At 37.3% G+C, this 22,268-nt stretch overlaps 1 protein-coding gene across 13 annotated transcripts in view; it reads right to left on the reverse strand.

Annotated features, from left to right (window-relative positions):
- Positions 1 to 22,268, reverse strand: part of VPS8 (VPS8 subunit of CORVET complex) — a 253,159-nt gene that overhangs the window by 70,964 nt on the left and 159,927 nt on the right. For 12 of the 13 annotated variants that reach the window (XR_008297776.1, XR_008297777.1, XM_027061270.2 and 9 more), the window contains 6 exons: positions 18,421 to 18,568; positions 13,672 to 13,761; positions 10,251 to 10,293; positions 5,828 to 5,931; positions 567 to 648; positions 162 to 244 (listed from right to left, as the gene is read on the reverse strand). Coding sequence is in view for 11 of the 13 variants with exons in the window: in XM_027061270.2 (XP_026917071.1) it covers positions 162 to 244; positions 567 to 648; positions 5,828 to 5,931; positions 10,251 to 10,293; positions 13,672 to 13,761; positions 18,421 to 18,568 (550 nt within the window). In the remaining 2 variants the exon portion in view is untranslated. The remainder of the gene's footprint in view (positions 1 to 161; positions 245 to 566; positions 649 to 5,827; positions 5,932 to 10,250; positions 10,294 to 13,671; positions 13,762 to 18,420; positions 18,569 to 22,268) is intronic. The other variant, XM_053221131.1, reaches the window with a different exon arrangement.

A 22,268-nucleotide genomic window follows, 5' to 3' on the forward strand; every position in this document is an offset into this window, starting at 1 on the left:
AAGGACGTCTGTCCTAAGTTAGATATTTAGCAATGCCAAAAATCAGCTGCATTACTCTAGAGACCCATGTAAACATTAGCTTCATTTGCCTGTTATTTAAACATAACTAAAATATTCATTGAAGTTGATCAACACTGAATCCCGCCCCCCTTTTAACTCACCTGTAAGATTCTTTGCAAGATGGATGGAAGGGCAATAAAAGCTGCCATGCTGTTTAGAACTTGCATGGTCAGAGATCTCAGAGCTGTTACAATAACAAAATGTTAACATTAAGGTTAGTTTAAAATAAGAGGTTTTGGTTTTCCCTATAAGTTAGTGAAAAATAGTGGATTTACCTAGCTTCCTAGAAACTTAGCTAACCGGGGCCAGCTGGATATTTTAAAGTTACTGTTGATAAGTAACAAAGCTACTATTATTCAAGACAAATGACAGAATTGGTGCCATAGAAAAAACTGAATATAAAAGGGGAGATTAACACTACACTATGATTTCATTAAGAAAAACAGTAATGATAATTTTTAGCAGATAATAATTGGTGATGGTGTAGGTGGACTCAATAAACCTACCTTCAGGGTGTAGATGAGGTGCAGCTGAACCAGAGAGCTTCTGAGGGGCCATCATTGCCTCCAATAATGGAAACCAGAGTGCCTATAATGTCAGAGGAAACCACAGCGCTCTGTTATTTTTAAGATTAGCATCAGCATAGTGTTTTACAGGTTGAAATGTGCCTCTGACATACATTTGCTTGCAAAAAAAAATTTTTTTTTAAAGAAAAGATGGAACACTTGACTGGGAAAAGAAAAGACAGTAAGAAACAATGACCATAGCTCAAACAGATGTCTCTACCATGCACCCTGGGAAAATAAAGAAACTGAAGTCAGTAAGTCTAGACCTTGGAACTATAATCTCCTGTGTCTCGGGAGAAGGTAGGTTCAAAGCAGACACGGCAGAGCCTCCAGTCAGGTTCTTGTATACTATGCTATAAAACCATCACTGACCAAGTCTAAATAACCCTATGTACTGCAGGAGAGAACAGAGAACAGCCCCCTCCACTACCTCATCTCCACCCCCTCCCCCATTTCTCTTTAGCGATGTCAAGCAAGATCAATCAATGAAGGTTATCCAAAAATTTGTTCCCACTCTCAAGCATTATTTTGTATTTCCTTAGTCATCACAGACCAAGAAGTAGAAGTTAACATTATTTCAATTAACATTTCCAACCACATCAGTAGATAGATCATCATTTATTCCTATTATGTTGGGTGCTCTATTAAATGATTTACGCAAATTTTTTCATTTCAATCTTGTAACAGCCTTACACCGTAAGCATGACCTTCACTTGAGATAAGAACTGAAATTTAGAAAAGTAATTTGCCAAAGATCACACCGTCAGTAAACTGGTGCTGTGACTCCAAAATCTGTGTTTTCCTAAGCCTTGGGAAAAATCTTTATCATCAAAAATCAAACTAATACATTTCAAAACTTCGACTACAGTTTCTTGTTGGATAATCATTTACAAAAGCTTTATTTAACTCTATGTCTTGGGAGGAACCTATTCCTGCAAACATCTGGGAATCATGAAGAAAGGTCAGAGCAGAACAAGAGTGGTTCTAGGAAGCTCTGTAAATACAGAAGGGAAATGTGTCACCCATTACCTGACACTGTACAAGTCCTATGGTAGTGGAGATATGGGAGCCCCTTAAGGCAAAGGAGACAGGCTGAGGGTCCAGCAACTTTCCCACTGGGTGACCTCCCAACTGAAGAGCTCTATTGAAGAGCTAAGATTTTATACTGATGACTTTTCAAGCATTCCAGTTCTTAAGATACTGGTTTTAACTTGGTTTTTATTTTATTGAAATTTTAATTTATTTTATCTAGTACTCATGAACTTTTAATCTTGTATTTTATTCTGAGATAGCTTTACTTAGCTTACCTTTTAGTTGCCTATTTTAGCTTGTTTTTATAACCACATCATTTATTTCTGTGTATTTTAATTGTGTAATTTAATTGTATATGGCAACATTTTTATCTTGTTTTTTATATTTATTATGTTTATAAATTTGGTTTTTAAATTTTCTTATTTAATCCAGACAATTTAGAAGAAATACCTTTGTAAAGATTAGTTGTTTAATGAGTATAAATGGCAGCCTGGGGGGAAGCATGGTTGTAAGAGGTAATAGCCATGAAATGTGTTCACACCCTACTTCCAGGAGTTATTCTTCTTTAACTAAATCTCCACATGAACCATTCCCTGAAAGCAACACAACTAAACTTGAATTCCTTTGTTATGTTATGTAATAAACAGCTTTCTTCTTAGGGAATTATATGCACAACAAAGCCAGATTCTTTATTATATGTGTATCAGGAAAGCCTTGTAAACAGATAAACAAAGGTAGGACAGGTAGAGATTCAACTTGAGAAAGGACAAACAGCCCAACTTCCTGCAGTCTGACTTTTACGTAAATACTCGTAACATTAAATCTTGTGATGACAACTTTTAGAAAAAGATACTACAAACAGTTCATCATTAAACTATCGAGTACTTCAAATTTTCTAGTTAGTTTAGTGTCTGTGGCAACAGCTTTTGCTCTCTCTCTCCAAAACAAAACAAAAACAAAGCAAAGAGAATCAAGGTAAACAACCATGAAAATCCCCCAAACTTAATGTTTTGGTATCACACAAAATCAGTCTAGCATTTTTCAGGCAATAAAGTAAGAAATTAACATTCAAATATTTTTGTTGTTGTCATAAAACTTGTTCAGAAATGAAGCAGAAACCAATTGTTGGAGAGTGGGGTCATAAAGAGAGTAGTGAGCATGTGTGTGTCTGCACGCGTGTGCGTGTGTGTGTGTGTGTGTGTGTGTGTCTAAGACAAGGATAGACAGACAGACTTTTCTTACAGGCAGCCAGTGAATGGTATAATAATAGTCTTAAAGAATGAAAATTTCAAAGGATAGGAAGAAGTCTAACATCTAATACCTTTATTAAAACAAATTCCAACTCAGACCAAAAAAAAAAAAAAAGAATAAATTTTCCTTTGGCCACATCAAAGGAAGCATTGTTCCCGTCTGATTAAGAGATACGGAGTTCAAATACAGTCAGAATAATCCCTAGAGTTCTGGAGGCATGGATTTTTATAACTAATTCTACCATTAATACATGTGAATCTGGACATATTTTCAGCTTATGTGAACCTAAACAGCCTTACTTAAAAGACATAATCATCGTTTTTTGCTTAAACTGTCCACGAGAAGTTGCGAGAGTCTCAAATAAGATACTGGAGAGGAGATGGGAGGGTTGAAAAGTGAAAAAGACTTAGAATTAAGTATATATGAACACAGCTTTAAGAATTCTACCCTATTATGTTCTCTACCAAAATATAACCATGTCCAAATACAGCCAGCTAACCAAAAGATAAATGAAAATAAAAACTTTAGGAATGGAAAAATCATGGCAAAAAGGACTGGTGTAAAGCTTATCATCCATTTAAAAAAGGTTGAACAATTTGTGGGAATTTTGGATACAGAAAAGAATGTGTTACTAGCCTTAATGAGGTAAAATAACATAATGTATTAAAATTAAGAGGGATGGAGAAGAGAGGTTGGAGCAAGCATGAGTTCGTACAAATTTCCTTACTGGCTTCGCATCACAGATATTATAAAAACTGAAATGTAATTATAAACATAGTAATTCCAATCTATTGCAGTCATTCAGATTTTTTTTAAGCTGTAGTGATATTTATTAAGAGATAGTATGGTGCCGAAATATTGTTTGAAATTCAGAAAGTCCTCAGTTTTTCCTAAGCTTCCTAAATGAGTTGGACACTATATTTATTTACAAAAGCAAGTATTACGTGATCCAGTTTTCCTACAATCATGTTAACCTAGGCAGATAAAAAATATCTAGACTGATGGTCATCAAATGATAATGATGGTTATTTCTGGGTGATAGGATTTTATAGGGTAATTTTTTGTCAAAGTTTATTTATTTATTTTGAGAGAATGAGAGCAGGAACAAAGGAGGAGGAGCAGGAGGGGCAGAGACAGGGAGAGAAAGAGAATCCCAAGCACGCTCAGCACTATCAGCACAGAGGCTTACACCGGGCTCGAACCCACGAACCGTGAGATCATGACCAGAGCCCAAACCAAGAGTCAGACACTGAACCAATGGAGCCACTGAGGTACTCTTATAGGGTAATTAAAAAAAAAACATTCTTCTATGTAACTTTCTGGATTGCAGGATTTTTAAAAATGATAACTACTGGGGCTCCTGGGTGGCTCAGTTGGTTGAGTGTCCAGTTGCTGTTTTGGCTCAGGTCATGATCTCAGTTTGTGAGTTCGAGCTCCACATTGGGCTCTATGTTGACAGTGTGGAACCTGCTTGGAATTCTCTCTCTCCTCTCTCTCTGTCTCTCCCCTGCTTGCACACAATCACTCTCTTGCTCTCTCTCAAAATAAATAAACCCTAAAAAAAAATGATGAATATGTATCATATCACATAAAAAATTTTTTTAATAAAGAAACAAAAATCACATCTATTATATAAATGCGTTTGCTGTACACATTTATCTTCTAAAAGGTTTTCAAAATTTATGGCCTAATTAAAAAATCCTCGACAAAAATGTAAAGCAGAAATTTACCCAACTGATAAGAACAGAAAACAAAAATAAGTTTATTACTTTCGTTGTAACATGTATGGCTAAACATACATAAAAAAATTTCTCCTACTTCCCATTTCGGAAAGCCAGTAAGAGAAAGGGGCTAGGTGGTGTCAAGACAGAGGCTGCAGCCTGGAGAGGCAGGCACAGAGGAGTCACGATGCCGTATCACACTGTAACTTAACTTCCTTTTTAAATTTATCTTTAATGTTTTTATTTATTTTTGAGACAGAGGGAGACAGAGCATGAGCAGGGGAGGGGCAGAGAGGGAGGGAGGCACAGAATCCGAAGCAGGCTCCAGGCTCTGAGCTGTCAGCCCAGGGCCCAAGGTGGGGCTCCAACTCCCGGACTGTGAGATCATGACCTGAGCTGAAGTCGGACGCTTAACCGACTGAGCCACCCAGGCACCCCAACACTGTAACTTAACTTCTTAAAACTGAAGCAGAATTTGGCTGTCAAGTCACATCTCGCCCCCTTAGTTTCTGCTTTGCTGCTCTAACTCCCACCTGCACCAGGTGCTCAACTCTACCTCCTTCCGTTTTGTGCTCTTCCTTGTGGCAGTCTGAATCTGTTACAGCAATGGTTCCAGTCTTGGCTATACAGTGCAATCATGTGGGAAGCTTTAAAACACACTGACAACTGGGTCCCAATCCAGAGACTTTAATTTACTTGATCTGGGGTGCAGCCTCAGTGCTGGGATTTTTCAAAGCTCCCCAAGTCACTGTAATGTGCAGCCAAGGCTGAGAAACCATATCGCAGCCTTCTCTGACCTTTTCCAGCTCTGTGTCCCTGGAGGGGTTCCCTCCAGTTCCTCATGCTCACTTTCCTCCACAGGGGATAGAAGAGATGATAAATGAGGACACGTCCAACAGTATCACTACACAGAATACACAAAATCTCAGTCCAAAGAGAACAAGGACATCTCGTATTCATGCACCTAAATTCTGCAGCACAGCCAGATCTAGGAATATAAAGCTTTTTGTGAGAACAAAGAGGACAGACACTCCTCATAATAACTTTAGGAGGCTTGTACTCCTGGGAGCACTAAACAGTGATTAAAATCCAGCTGAATTAAACTCAGGTGGCTCAGAGGGCAGGGAAAAGAGAATTAATTCCGGGTTTCAGACCAAAACAGACTTTTTAAATATGCCTAAGTAGTCATTTTCCTACCTCTCTTTGCTGCTGGTTCAAATTATGTGAATTTCTCTGGCAAAGGGCAATTGTCTCTACCATGGTATCTTCAACATCCTTCAATGAAAGGTCCTCTTTGGCCTCTAGATTCAGAAAAATTGTTAACAATACTTAAGGATACATTACTGATAATCTCAGAGCTTCTGGAAAAAATTAAACTATTTTTTCTTTGCAGAGCCCTAGTTTTCCATTATATAATTCTTATATAATACCATTCTTCCATAAGAATGATACCAAGGCTTAGATTAAAAAACAGACAATTTAGCATAAGAGGAGTTTTCCATGTAAACATCTGACATTCACAGCACATATAAAGCACATCATGCTTAAGATTTTAATATGTTTTGGCTATGTTAAAGTCCCAATCCTCTGTTCGTGGGTTAGTTAGTGGAAAGGTTACTTTTCACCTTTCTTGCTCTACTATTTCTTTTTCCATTTGTTTGTTTGTTTGTTTATTTCTTCATTCTGAGAGAGAGAGCATGTGTGTGTGAGCGGGGAAGGGGTATTGGGTGAGGGAGAAAGAGAATCCCAAGCAGGCTCTGTGCTGGTGGCATGTGACACGCCAACGTGGGGCTCAAATGCACGAACCATGAGATCATGACCTGAGCAGAAGTCAAGAGTCTGACGCGTAACCGACTGAGCCAGTCAGGTGCCCCTTCCATTTCTTAAGTGTAGGTTTAATATCTTAGGCCCTTTCCTTTTCATTTTTCAATAATTCCTCCCCTCCTATGGTTTTGACTCTTAGGTTCTTGCTAATAAATAAGTTTATTTATTCATTTTGAAAGAGAGAGAGAGAGAGCACATGCGCACATGAGCAAAGGAGGGGCAAAGAGAGAGGGAAGAGAGAGGGGAGAGAGAGAATTCTAAGAGGCTCTGCACTGATGTGCAGAGCCCCAAACGGGGCTCGAACTCACAAACTTTGAGATCATGACTTGAGCTGAAATCAAGAGTCAAATGCTTAACTGACTGAGCCACCTAGATGCCCCACTAATAACTTCTGAACATACACCTCCAGCCCTTATTCTTTTCATAATCTGCAGGGTGAATTTTTGACAGACTCTGTCAGACTCTGCTTAATCGATGACTACAAGCACCTTGAACTTGTATGTGCAAAACCCAACCCATTTTTCCCACCTCAAATCTTCTCCTCCCCCTTCCCAAACTAAGTTAATGAAACCATCACCTCTAAGTCAGTTTATAAATCTCTGTCATCTCTGATGCCCCACCCCCCTTCACCCACATGTCCAACTAAATTGCCACTTTTGCTGATTTTACTTTTGTGCCCTCACATGCCATGACTTTTGCCCTGTGGCTCTCTTCACCTCACGTTCACAACTGCAACAGCTTCTTAATTAAACTTCTGACTTCCAAATCTTGCTTCCCTCATTCTCCTTTATACTGTCACAAACACATCAGTTCTATCCACAAAAATCATTAAAGACTTCCAAGTTTTAAAAACAAAACATAAATAAACCTCTGACCCTAACTAAACATAGTTAACAGTCTGGCTCAGGTTCTCGCCCTCTGTGCTCTTAGGTCACTGCACCAGGTCTTACTCCTGAGGTTCCTGACCGGGCACTTTCATAATGATGTGCTCCTTAGCCCAGATGCTTTTTCCTTGCTTTTCCCAATCAAACTTCTATTCACTATTCCAGTCTCACTTGACAGGTCATGTCTTTCACAAACTATCTTTGATTCATCAGTTTCAAACCATTCCCTAAGTTTCCACAATCCTTTGCCACTCTCACTGTACCTCTTTTATAATACTTGATTCTTCTAGCATTTGATGTTTTCATTTACCTGTCTCTTTCACAAGATGCTAATTCTTTGGATGACGGCTATGTTAGCCATCTGTGTATAATCCACAGGAACTAGCACAATGTCTTGCAATTAGCAGAACCTCCCAAATTCTTAAGTATCTAGAAAAATATTAAATCTGAAAGTAAATAGTGGACATGAGACCATTACTGAGAAATGTATTGCTTCTTGCAGTGATTTTAGGGAAATCATGCAGTTTTAGGAAACATTCTTCTTACTTTTCCCTCAATCCTTTATGTAATGTCTGCAAAAATTATTAACAAGGAAAATATCATAAATGCAATAAATCTCACATAATCTGACTGAACAGAGATTGACAGTACAAAAATAATTATTAAATGTTTAGCTGAACTAAATATGGAAAAATCACTCAATTGTATGCTGAGGTTCCAAAAAGATTCAGTATAATAGCAAATGACCCCAGTACAACACAGACCCTAAAACCTAGGATCTAACCATAAAGAATATAGATAAATAAGTAATTTATAAAGAATTAGGGTAAACGTGTTTAAGGAAATGTGTGGGCCACGGGCTCTAAGAGAAGTGCTGATTGTTAAATACACAGGACAATCTAAAAATCGCCTATCAAATGAACTTTGGAAGAGTTATTTTGAAAATGTCAAGTGATGTGAAAACATATAATCCAATTCAAAAGTGGGCAAAGAACTTGAGTAAACATTTCTCTGAAGATACACAAATAACCAATATGCACATGAAAAGGTGAAAGGGTGGACCTATGCCGGCTCTTTGCTTTTGCATCCGACTCGGCTCCCTGGTGGTCTTTGGGGATCACGAATTCTGGGCATAACAAAGGCACTCTACATTACTACTCAACAGGGAAATATGAATGAAAACCACAATAAGCTACTACTTCACACACGAGGATAGCTACTATTAAAGAAAACAGAGGGGCGCCTGGGTGACTCAGCCGGTTAAGCATCCAACTCTTGATACAGGCTGAGGTCATGATCTCATGGTTTTGCAACTGAGCCCATATGTGGCTCTGTGCTGACAGCATGGAGCCTGTTTGGGATTCTCTCTCTTCCTCTCTCTCTGCCCCTCCCCCACATGCATTCTCTCTCTCTCAGAATAAATAAACTTAAAAAAAAAAAAGAAAACAGCAAGTGTTGGTGGGGACTTAAATAAACTGGAACCCTGTGTATTGCTGATGGGAATGTAAAAATGATGCAGCCACTGTAGAAAAAAGCAACCCAACTGTTGCTCAAAAATTAGAAATAGAATCACCATTTAATCCAGCAATTCCACTTCTGGGTGTATACCCGGAAGAAATGAAAGCAGTGTTTCAAAAAGATACTTGTACACCCATGTTCACCGAATTATTATTCACAATGGCCAAAAGGTGGAAGCAACTTAAGTGTCCACTGACAGACAAAAGGATACAAAATGCAGTTGGTATATACATGAAACGAAATATCATTCAGCCTTAAAAAGGAATGAAATTCTGACATGTGCTACAACATGGGTAAATTGTGAAGACATTATGCTAGGCCAGTAAGCCAGACTTAGAAAAGGATAAATGTTGTATAATTCTACTTTTACAAGATACCTCATCAAACTCACAGAGTGAGAAAGTAGAATGGTAGGTGCCAGAGACTGACTGGGGGGGGGGGGGGGGGCAGGGAACGGGAGTAATTGTCTAATGGATACAAAATTTCAGTTTGGGAAGTTGAAAAACTTCTGGAGATTGATGGTGAGGATGGTTGCACAACACTGTGAATGTACTTAATGCCACTGAACTGTACATTTACAAATGATTAAGATGGTAAATTTTGTGCTATGAATTTTACCACAATTAAAAAAAAATAAATCTAGTTTCTAAAATGTCTAGGAATATAGGGGCTCCTGGGTGGCTCAGTTGGCTAAGCATCGAACTTTTGATTTTGGCTCAGGTCATGATCTCACAGTTCGTTGAGTTCAAGCCCTGCATCAGACTCTGCCGAGCCTGCTTGGGATTCTCTCCCTTCCTCCCTCTCTACCCCTCCCCCACTTGCACACTCTCGCTTTCTCTCTCAAAAGAAATAAACATTTTTTAAAAACCCACTCAAGTGTCTAGGAAAATAATGGGAATTTTGTATCTATCTGTGACAAGGCCATTTAACATTCCATACTGTCAAGTTTTACTGCTTTGTGCTAAAAATTACATAAATTCAGTGCAGAAAACACTGGCTATTCCTCATTAGAAGCTCTGATTTGCTATTGCTTAGCATATTACAGTAATATTTAGGTATATTAGTAATATTTAGGTATTACAGTAATATTTAGTTATGCATCTTATTTATATATAACTAAAAATTGGCAGAGAAATATAATCAAAAAAACAATACCAGTGAAAAGTGCCTACTTTTCTGTACCCTGAACTCCACTGATGGCACCACAAAGCCACAATGGTTTACATGATTTCCTATTAGGAGCTCTTGAAAACAAGCTAAAATTGGGATCAATGTTCAAGTATTTATGCGGATCGACGTAATTATTAGTCAATAAATGCAGTTTGTTAGACAACATCTTTTAAAACATGGGGTCCATGGGAAGAAATAATTGTAAATTACACTCAGGAACTTACTTTCATCTTGATGTGTTATCTCCTGAAGTTTGCTTTGTAGTCTCTAGGAGGTAAAAACACAAAACAAAAACACAGGAGGTAAGAGGAACACTGTTACCTAATCCACAAATATTTGAACTACATATTTTACAAGAAAAAACCTAAAGAAACAACAAGGTTATAAAGAATGACCCTTACTGTCATTCAGAAGAGAATTCTTGTGTATATAGAAAGCAGAGCTAGCAGTACTGAAGGGGACCCAAAATATCAAGTGTCACTTAATCTGCCCTGCTCTGCTTCTGTTGTACCACCATATAGTCATCAATGACATTCTCTAGCAGGGTAATTAGGAGTAGGATTTATCCAAGCTTTGTATAAGGGAATAAAATTCACACTGGGCTATGAGAAAAAGGGGTGAGAGGGAATAAGAAAGAACATACAAGACTGTCTGCACAGCACAGGGCACAGCCTTGAGTGTGGCACCTCTAAATATGCAATTGCAGTGTCCACTGCTCTAACCGAATACTAGGATCCTCAGAAAGCATTAACTGATATTCCAGCATTACTGATATTCCAGATATTACTATACACTGAGAGTGACCTTTAATATATCCCTCCTACTCCAAATTTGCTCTTTTTCTTGAGGTCCCTTATAGGCTAAAAATCATACAACTGTCATCAACCACTTCCTCTTATTTCCTCCATACTATATTCAAAGATCAAAAGTTCTCAAATCCAATCCTCTTCCCACTCCACCACCACCACTGCCTCCAGCTCAAGCCTCACAGATTCACACCCACACTACACAGCTTCCCAAGTGCTCTCTGCTTCCTCCCTAAGATGCACCTCCCCCTTTTCTACCTGCCCCTCAGTCTCCTACCTAACCAGAGCAGTCTTAATGAAACAACATTGTATCAGTTCCTTCGCTTATAAACTTTTAGTTGATCTTGTGTGAACAACAGAGTCTGTCCTAATTCTTTAGGGTGTCCTACAAAATCTTCCCAGATCTGCACCCAGCCTTTGCTTCTAGCCTGCCAATACATGGATAGTGGAGCCCTAGTAAAATGCTGGCTGCTCTCCCAGTCTTTCGTATTTCTTTGTACTCCTATGCTTTTGTAAATAATGGTGTTATTCCCTTCAAGGATATACTGCCTCTCTTTCCCCCATCCGTGCCAGGAATACTTTTAACTATCCTTTAAAACTAGATTCACGATATCTTCAACAAATAGACGACAAGGAAAAAAGAGATGTAGGGATAACTTCTACATTAAAAGAGGTTGAGAGCTTACACAAAACCTCTGTGGAATATTCTTCCTGGCCTGTTTTATGATTACACAGCTAGAGAAAAACTAGAAGCCAATAAAGAAATTCTTTTTTTTTTTCCTTGCTCTAAACATCTTTTTTAACTTAAATTCAAGTTAGTTAACATGTAGTGTAGTACTGGTTTCAGGACTAGAATTTAGTGATTCATAACTTCCATATAATCTGACCTGTCAGATGCCGTTTAGTTTTGTTGATTGCTTCCTTCACTGTGCAGAAGCTTTTTATCTTGATGGGGTCCCAATAGTTCATTTTTGCTTTTGTTTCCCTTGCCTCCTGAAATATGTCTAGTAAGAAGTATAGTCACATTTTTGCTGCAGCTAAGGTCAAAGAGGCTGCTGCCTGTATTCTTCTCTAGGATTTTGATGATTTCCTGCCTCACATTTAGGTCTTTCATTCATTTTGAATTTACTTTTGTGTATGGTGTAAGAAAGTGGTCCAGTTCCACTCCTCTGCATGTTGCTGCATGTATGCTGGATATACATACATACATACATAGGAAGAGAGGATATCCCTAATCTATTCCTTAGCTAGATAACAGTATTTAAAAAACTGATACAATACTTCACACTTATTAGAATGGCTACCAACAAGAAAACAGAGAAAAGCAAGTGTTGGAGAAAATGTAAAGAAATTAAAAGCCTTTGTGCGTTTCTGATGAGAATGTAAAATGGTGTAGCCACTATGGAAAGCAGTATGGCAATTCTTTAAAAATTAAAAATAGTATTTTCATTTAATTCAGTAATTCCATTCTGGTTGTATGCCCAGAATAAATGAAAGCAGAGTCTTGAAAAGATGTTTGTACACCCATGTTCATGGCAGAATTATTCACAAAGTTTGAAAGGCAGAAGCAACCCAAGTGTCTACCAACAGATGAACGAATAAACAAAATTTGGTATATACATAAAATGGAGTACTATCCAGCCTTAAAACTGAAATTCTGGTACATGCTACATGGGTAAATCTTTAAGACTTTATCATTAATGTATACAAAAAGGCAAATACTGTGTGATTCCATGTATGTGAGGTAGTCAAATTCATGGAGTCATAAAGAATGGGGGCTGCCAGGGGATGTGGGGAGGGAGGAATGGGAGATTACCATTTAATGGGTATAGAGTTTCAGTTTGGGAAGTTGAAAAAGTTCTGGAGAGGGATAGTGGTGACGACTGCACAAAAATGTGACTACACTTAATACCACCAAAATGATAAGTTTTTATTGTAGGTATAACAATTTTAAAAATGGATAAAATTTTTGTGAAAAACTGATAGAACATCAACTGTTGGTGAGAATTAGCAACCCAAACTCTTATACATTATTGGAGGGGATGTAAAATGGAATAACCACTTTGGAAAGAGGTCTGGTAATATTTTATAGACCTAAAACCTAGACCTATCCTATGACCTAGGGATTCCAGTCCTTGGTACTGACATTTTCCTGTGAAAATGACAATATTTGTGTACAAAAGTGATCGTAGTAGCTTTACTCTTAATAGCCAAAAACTAGAAATAGCCCAGGTGTCAATCACCAAGAGACTGAATGAATAGTAGTATATTCGTACAATACCATTCAGCAATAAAAGAAACGGACTACTGATACATCTCAAAAATATGGTGAAAGGAGAATTATACAAGACTACTAAGGGAGGAACCCATGAATGCATGAATGCATAAAATAGGTAAAACTAATTCACAGTGAAAAAAAAAGATCAGAAAAATGATGATCTGTGGGGGGACAAAAGTGGGAATGCGTATGAAGAGGTATGAAGGAACTTTCTCTGATGAAGCTAATGTTCTCTACCTTGTTAGGGACTAGGGACATAGGTGTATGCATTTGTCACAACTCAGTACATGACACATTTAAGACTTGTGCACTTTATTGTATATAAATTACACCTTAAAAGTATACCAGAAAGAAATGTTCTACCCAACGACTAAACTCTAGTCAAAAATAGTTAGTGGTAAGATGCAATACTGTCTGCAACTTACTTTGACACACAAGAAATGAAGATGGACTGATGAAAACTTACACAATGCTACAGGTCAATTATATCTCAATAAAAAGACAGATTGATGAATGGAGGCGTGGACAGAAAATGACAAAGCAAATATAGTAAAATATTACCTTTAGCATTATTAAGAAGGCCCCATGAATATCTCCTTTTTTTTCTAATAGATAGGCAGTGACTTCATGAAGTTGATACTTCTGGGTAATCTAGGAAAGAAGAAATGATAAGGATTTTTGTTCACAAATCTTGATTGTGGAGAGGATCCTACTAAAGATGAAAACAATATGACAGTAAATAATGAATTCATACCTCAGTAGTACATTACTTTCCAGTGTAATATGAAATATTGGACTTTCTAGTGTTAGAAGTTGCCCATCTTGGCAGTTCTAACTAAACCATGTTCATTCACTTTTTTCTTCACTATTGTTTAATTTAAAGTTTTCATTTACCTGACTGAGTATATCCACTGGAAAAAAGGTAACACATATGTATAAGTGAGATCTTAATAAGAATCAATAAACTAAAAGTTTCTAATTAGTAAAAAAGAAATACCAAGTAAACTAAGAAGATAAATGAAAGATATTAAGTGCAGAAAATAATGCTGTGGGAAAGAAACAACAGAGAAACAATACAGAGTTTCAACAAACCCCAAAATAGTCTTTGAAAAGACTAATAAAGTAGAATAAAACTTTCTTAGCAGCAAAAAAAACCAAAAAACAAAAAACAAAAAACTTTCTTAGCAGCAAGAACAAAGAGAGGCACAAATAACATTATTAGCATATAAACAGGTTCAAAGGAGAAAAGTGTGATCATCTCAATAAATGCAGGAAAAAGTATTTGATAAAATGCAGTACCCATTCTTAGCAAAAACAAAACACTCTTACCTAAACTGAGAAATGAACTCTTAATTTATTAAAAATTATCTATCAAAATCCTAAAATAAACACCATATTTAATGTAAAATGTTAGACCCATTCCCTTTAAAATCAGAAACAAGGCAAGACTGCATACTATCACTGTTTCTAAATAATATCCTGGAGCTCTTAGACATCTGGTAAGAAAACAGTGTAAATGTAAAAAAAATTTTTTTTAAAAAGAAAACAAAGAAAAGCTAAAGACAAGAAAAACTACCATTATTCTTGAAAAATAGTATTGTCATTAAAAAAATCTATAAACTATTTAAGTGAAGAAAGAATTCAGATTCTTTTCAATACAAAACAATGTATAAAAATTAGTAACACACAGCAGCAGCAATCAACAAAGATGTCATTTCAAAAACTTTCCTTCCACATTGTTAACAAAAAGTGTAAGTATCTAGGAACAAATTTAAGATAACATTTGCAAGAACCTCGCAGATCATATAAAAGTTGTTGAAACCTCACTAAAGAACGTAAAAGGCTTTTAAAAAGACAACCATGTTCCTGAATGTGAAGACTCTACGTTGTAAGATGTCAATCTTCCCTGAATTAACCTATAAATTCATTGTATATATTTCATCAAAATGCCGGAAGTTTGTTGGTTTTTTTAATTTTTTTTTAATGTTTATTTATTTTTGAGAAACAGAGACAGAGCAAAAGTGGGGGAGGGGCAGAGAGAGAGAGGGAGACACAGAATCAGCAGCAGGCTCCAGGCTCTGAGCTGTCAGCACTGAGCCCAATATGGGGCTCAAACTCACAAAACGTGACATCATGACCTGAGCCCAAGTCAGCAGCTTAACCTCCTGAGCTATCCAGGTGCCCCTGTTTTTTGTTTTTTTAAAGGAAGATGACAACATGATTCCTAATTTGATGTAGAATAGTAAGAGCCTAAGAGTACACATGAATTTTAAAGAAAAACAATGAGGAGGGAAGACTCTTCTTTCAAATAATAAGCCTTATTGTGAAGCTATATTATTTAAAATATGTGGTAACAGTAAAAGGAAAGACATGACCAAATGAACAGAAGAGATTCCACAAAAAGATCCATGTATATCTGAGAGTTCAGTATACAGCAGAATGGCATTGTGAATCAGTGAGGAAAGGATACCAGAAATACCACATACACCACCGGTTATATACAGGGGAAAAAAAAATACAGAAATCCCTCCCTTGATCTGTTTACAAAAATTAATTCCAGATGGATTAAAAGCCTAAATGTAAAAAGCTAAGGTATAAAACTCGTATAAGAGGATATCTTTTATACCATCAAGGTAGAAAAGGAAGATTCACACACAAAAATTTAAACCTTAAAGGAAAAGAATGATAAGTTAAAATAGAAGTCACTAGAAACCAAATTAAAGAAACGTGCCACAATACACTGGAAGAAGGCATCCCCAACATATAAAATCAGTGAAGGATTAGAGATGCAGAAATTAGAATTTCTACAAATCAGTAAGGGCAAAAACTCAGTAGAAAAATGGGCAAATGATATGAACAGATAATTCAGAGAAAAAAAACTGAAAGTCATTAAACATATGGAAAGATGTTCAATGTCATGAATAATCAATGATACCCATCATGCTGGCAAAAATTAAAAGTCTAAGAGTGTAGGGCCCCTGGGTGGCTCAGTTGGTTAAGTGTCTGACTCTTGATTTCTGCTCAGATCATGATCTCACAGTTTATAAGTTTGAGCCCTGAGTCAGGCTCTGCGCTGAGGTTGTGGATCCTGCTTGGGGTTCTCATTTTCCCTCTCTCTCTCTCTCTCTCTCTCTTGCTCCCACTCTCACTCTCATTTTCCCTCTCTCTGTGCCCATCCCCAGCTCTCTCTTTCTCTCAAAAATAATAAACTTTAAAAAAAAAAAAGCCAAAAAATGTTAGGAATCAACTAGAATGTGGAAAAATAACAAATACCAAAAACATTGATGGTGAGAATAGAAACAAACAGGAGATCAACTTGGCAGTAACAATAGAATAAGCTAGTCTAACTGTCTAAGTAATTCCACTTCCAGGTAATTACTTAGAGAAAGCTCACATGGGCACATAAGAAGGTTCATACAAAGATGTATAAGGTAGCATTGTTTAGGATGTGAAGGAGTGGAAACAATTTGAATGTCTATCCGTAGGGAAATAAACTATGGCATACTCATTCAATTGATATTATATGATCATTAAAATGAATGAGCTAATTCTACATGTATAACAATTGATAAATTTAAAAAATTTAATAAAAAAGCAATTTGCAATAGGATATGTTCCATATGATACCATTATTTTTTTTTAATTTTTTTTTTTAACGCTTATTCATTTTTGAGACAGAGAGAGACACAGCATGAACGGGGGAGGGGCAGAGAGAGAGGGAGACACAGAATCGGAAGCAGGCTCCAGGCTCTGAGCCATCAGCTCAGAGCCCGATGCGGGGCTCGAACTCGCGGACCGCGAGATCGTGACCTGAGGTGAAGTCGGATGCTCAACCGACTGAGCCACCCAGGCGCCCCTAATACCATTATTACAAGTTCTATAAACATGGAAGACTGTATCAGGCATTTTATTTATTTTTTTATTATTTTTTTAATATGAAATTTATTGTCAAATTGGTTTCCATACAACACCCAGTGCTCATCCCAACAGGTGCCCTCCTCAATGCCCATCACCCAACCTCCCCTCCCTCCCACCCCCCATCAACCCTCAGTTTGTTCTCAGTTTTTAAGAGTCTCTTATGTTTTGGCTCCCTCCCTCTCTAACCTTTTTTTTTTTCTTTTTTCTTCCCCTCCCCCATGGTCTTCTGTTAAGTGTCTCAGGATCCGCATAAGAGTGAAAACATATAGTACCTGTCTTTCTCTGTATCACTTATTTCACTTAGCATAACACTCTCCAGTTCCATCCACGTTGCTACAAAAGGCCATATTTCATTCTTTCTCATTGCCACGTAGTATTCCATTGTGTATATAAACCACAATTTCTTTGTCCATTCATCAGTTGATGGACATTTAGGCTCTTTCCATAATTTGGCTATTGTTGAAGGTGCTGCTATAAACATTGGGGTACAAGTGCCCCTATGCATCAGTACCTCCTGTATCCCTTGAATAAATTCCTAGCAGTGCTATTGCTGTATCATGCATTTTATAGGAAAAATAAACATAGATGGGAAGAATATGCTTCCCATCTTCAGGCTGGTGATAACCTCGGGGGGGGGGGGGAGGGGAAAGAGGATGATTTCTAAAACAAAGATTTAAAGCCAGTATGTCAAACATGAACATCTATAAAACTGGGTTGGTGGGTACATTGATATTTGAAATTCTGTACAATTCTATATACTTTAAATATTTTACACTTAAAAAATTTTTAAAATGTGTGAGTAGTTCAGAAGGTGGCACAGGGAATACGGATTACTGTTTCATAAGTATTGATAATAAAGGAAAGGATATATAACAGTAGTTTAAAAATAAATTTTAAATACTAGCCTCTTATTGATTAGAATATGTATGTGTGTATACGTACACGCATGCACACACACACGTGCACATAGTCATGTTCATGTGGAAACAGGAGAAAACAAGGGAAGGGACCCAAGGCAATGACCGTGTTGAGACTACTAACTGCCACTGAGCCTGTCTTATGCCCAGCAAGCTATCTAACCATCAGAGCCTACAAACAAGAGCTTGGTTTCTCCTTTTAATATATTTATTGTATTCCTTTGTCTTGGCTTGTGTGTTGGCTAGAACGTCTGTGAAACTTGATTAGTAACAGCGATGGACATGCGCTGTTTCTGACTTTACTGGAATAAAGGGACAGCAGTTTACCACAGCAATGTAGAGCAGGCACTGTGGAGGCAGACTATTTGGGTTCGATCCCGGGGGCTATGTTATGTTAGTCTCCTTTTGCTCATGTTTAAACTGGTGAATGGTTAGGATGAGTTTACTCACATCCGTTCTGCATTCCAGGTCTTACCTGGATGGTTTCTTCCAGGCGGTAGCACTCAAGGACCTGCAGCGTCTCTATAACCTGGTTTGGGTCGAACTGACACAACAGCTCAATGAACTGCTCCGTAACAGAGGGAGGCATCTGCAGCGATTCCTGATTTACATGAATACCTTCCCTGAAAACATAAATAGAAAGAGAACGGCATTAATTCATCACATCTGTCATTAAGTATGTAATGACAGGTAAAAAGTACGTCAACCTTAAAAGCAAAACTCCCTTCTGGTGATATAAAATCGTGAATTGAAAGTCTCACTTTTACCTAGGGTGTTAGGGTGAGCTGTGTATTATATCAGACACAGTCTAAATCACAACAGTTCTCAGTTTATAGTGAATAATTAAGGAAATAATATTCAGTGAAAGCTCCTCTAAATAAATACCAAAGTTGTACTGCTGCTCTAGAAGAAACAAAAATTAACCAATGATCCACGAGTAACTATATATAGTAAACCATCTTCCACTTTTAACAACTGGCCCTACCATACTTCGTTGGTAGCACCAATCACACCATGTTGTAACTACTTCTTTAATTATCTTTCTTATCTAAAGACTATAAACTCTTTGAGGATAGGTACCAGGTATCTTCTCACTAACGAATTCTTAAAGCCTGCAACAGTACCCTGCATGTTGTACGGGCTAGTTATTTACACGCTACTAAAACAAATTTATAAAGTGGATCAATAGTAGGACACACAATATTCATGTGTTCATTTATTTTGTATGTCAGCTAGTCACCAAAGCCCACTATTCAGAATACCTACAACAAAAGCTAGAGATACTGGGGTGCCGGGGTAGCTCAATCGGCAGAGCATGTGACTCGAGCTCAAAGTTATGAGTTCAACCCCTACGTTGGATGCAGAGCTTTCTTTAAAAAAAAAAAAAAGGAAAAAAAAAGCTAGAGAAATACAGAATTAGTTTTATCACAGTAGACACTCAACTACTGGTGGCCAAAAGAAATTATTTAGAAAATCAACTACTGCTCATTACAGACATACAAATCATCTTTAAAAGAAGTCAGTTCCTTTTGAGAGCCCTATCTTTTCTTCACCTCAACTAAAGCTCCTTATATAAAGAACTGGAATAGGGTTAATAAGATACAAAACTACTTGGGAAACTAGCTTTGTGAAGAAACGTTAAGGCAGATGGTTTAAAGAAACATCTCCCAGCTTTTCTCACATCACGCATTCAGAGAAGGACAGCATTTGCATGGCCCCTCAGAACAAAGTAAGACTGATCACAGGGGACTATGGGTGCCCCAAGACCCACCCCAAGAGCTGAGGGGATCCGTCTCTAGGCACACCTGTGACCCATGTGCAGCACACCAACAGTCATAGGCGGGAATCTCTGACTCCGCAGAGAACAATTTGAGGTTATAAAGGTCCTATAAATAATGGTAAATAGCCCTCCTATTTTTACCAGTAAGAGCCTTCAGCTACAGAAAGAGGAATTATATTTAGACATAGGAAATCTTTCCTAAACTAAGAGTTTGTGACACTCAGTCCCTACCAGAGGTTGACTGATGAACTCATTAATTAAGCTCTGCTGCTTGGAGCTGTCAATACTTGCTGATGGGCTAATTCGGTATGTCCTTAAATTGGCTGTAAATCTCTAAGTTCGAGTTTCATTTCGTTAGTTCACAGCTGCCTTTAAAGCAGGATTTAGGTAAGTAACTGGTTATTCCTTAAGTACAGCATCACCTTAGTTCTTCCTATGTAACATGAAAATTATCTTTTTAAGTGTCTAGGTCCCAACTACACTATAAACTCTGAGAGCAAAGACTGCTGCATTCAATGTCTCCCAGCACTCACACAGTCTTGGCACATAATAAATAAGCACTCGGTAAATGTACACTGAATTGAACTGGACAGGCAATAATGTGCTGGGTTGCCTTCAAAAAACCAAATACAGGATAGAGGGGTGCAAATGACAAGGACTAAGGCTATGAAATCAGATTCAGCTGTGAATGAATGCTGTCAGAAAGCTCTACACGGACCAAATAGAAAACGCACATGATAATCACAGGGCAATGATGGGTCTTTATGTAACATCAACGTTTTGTCCCAACAGAATATGCCCACGTAAAAGAAAAAGGGAATGCTAATCGATGATCGTTAACATTAAGGTGAGCTGGTGTACTTCTCAGATGTTTATGTCATATTGTAGGTAGTGTTAATATGTTATCTACGCCACACTTCTGTTACTATGTCTTATAAATGCAAGACTATGGAGCAAATTAAGACTAGACATAAGCATCTGCCAATAAATCCCAGTATTTAATTCTTTCCAGAACACTTATTGACAAAACTCTTTACAAGTACTAAGGATGTGAATATGCATCAAACCAAGCAAATCACTCAGATGAATAGAATCTGATGCATTCATTTGTGAGGGAAATAATATGTCTGCTGGGAAATGATCAGGCAACATCAACATAATGAAAACTTTAATAAACTAACACGTATGCACTTACACCCATTTCTGACTGCTGCTTCACAGTCTTGCACAAAAATACAAATTGTTATATTCCCTTCTCAAAGCTACTTCTGTTACTCTTCTATTAGCTATCTGCTTTGCCACTGTTAACTTTAGTGTATCAAAACTGTATGTTTTAAACCTAAACCTTATCTATTCTTTTGGGAATTTCTATTTTAATCATAGCAATGACATATAAGATATAAACACTTAAGTATATATAAAAGGTAGATTTTTATAAGGCATACACTAGACTTTCTCTTGTCATTTTTTTAAATTTCTATTTTATTTAAATTCTAGTTAACATATATTGTAATATTGATTTCAGGAGTAGAATTAGGGATTCATCACTTACATATAACACTCAGTGCTTATCCCAACAAGAGCCCTACTTTATACCCATCACCCACTTAGCACATCCCCTGCCATTTCCCTCCATCAACCTTCAGTTTGTTCTCTATAGTTAAGAGTCTCTTACGGCTTGCTTCCATCTCTCTCTTTTTCCCTCCCTTCCCTATGTTCATCTGTTCTGTTTCTTAAATTCCACATATGAGTGAAATCATATGGTATTTGTCTTTCTCTGACTTATTTTGCTTAGCATAGTACACTCTAGCTCCATCTACATCATTGCAAATGTCAAGATTTCATTCTTTTTGATGGCTGAGTAATATTCCATTGTGTATATATACCATATCTTCTTTATCCATTCATCAATCAGTGGACATTTGGGCTCTTCCCATAGTTTGGCTATTGTTGATAATGCTGCTATAAATATCAGGGTGCATATGCCTCTTCAAATCAGTATTTTTGTAGCCTATGAGTAAATACCTAGTAGTGTAATTGCTGGGTTATAGGGTAGTTCCATTTTTAACTTTTTGAGGAAACTCCATACTGTTCTGCACAGTGACTACACCAGTTTGTATTCCCACCAATAGTACAAGAGGATTCCCCTTTCTCCACATACTCACCAATACCCGTTGTTTCCTGTGTTGTTTTAAAGGAGAGTACTTATATGCCTTGTGAAATACATGCACACCAACTATACCCAAAAATTCAGGTTGGGGAAAACATTCACACTTACTCAGGTTGTGATAAATAATTTAAAATTATGATCTTGTACATTTGGCTGTTACTGGGAAGGATAAACTATGCTTCAGTTTTGAATAAATGATGTCATTAAAATGACTCTAAAATTCTGATAAAAATACTTGACAAAGAAAATAAATGTTGCAGGGAGATGAAAAAAAGTCTGGTCTGGTCTCTCCCCTTCACTCTAAATATTGCACAAAAATAGGCCAGTCTAGACTACTCTACATTTCTGAGGGAGAGAATTTCACAATCTCCCT

This window comes from Acinonyx jubatus, chromosome C2 (assembly GCF_027475565.1).
Source record: "Acinonyx jubatus isolate Ajub_Pintada_27869175 chromosome C2, VMU_Ajub_asm_v1.0, whole genome shotgun sequence".
Classification (NCBI taxonomy): Eukaryota; Metazoa; Chordata; class Mammalia; order Carnivora; family Felidae; genus Acinonyx; species Acinonyx jubatus.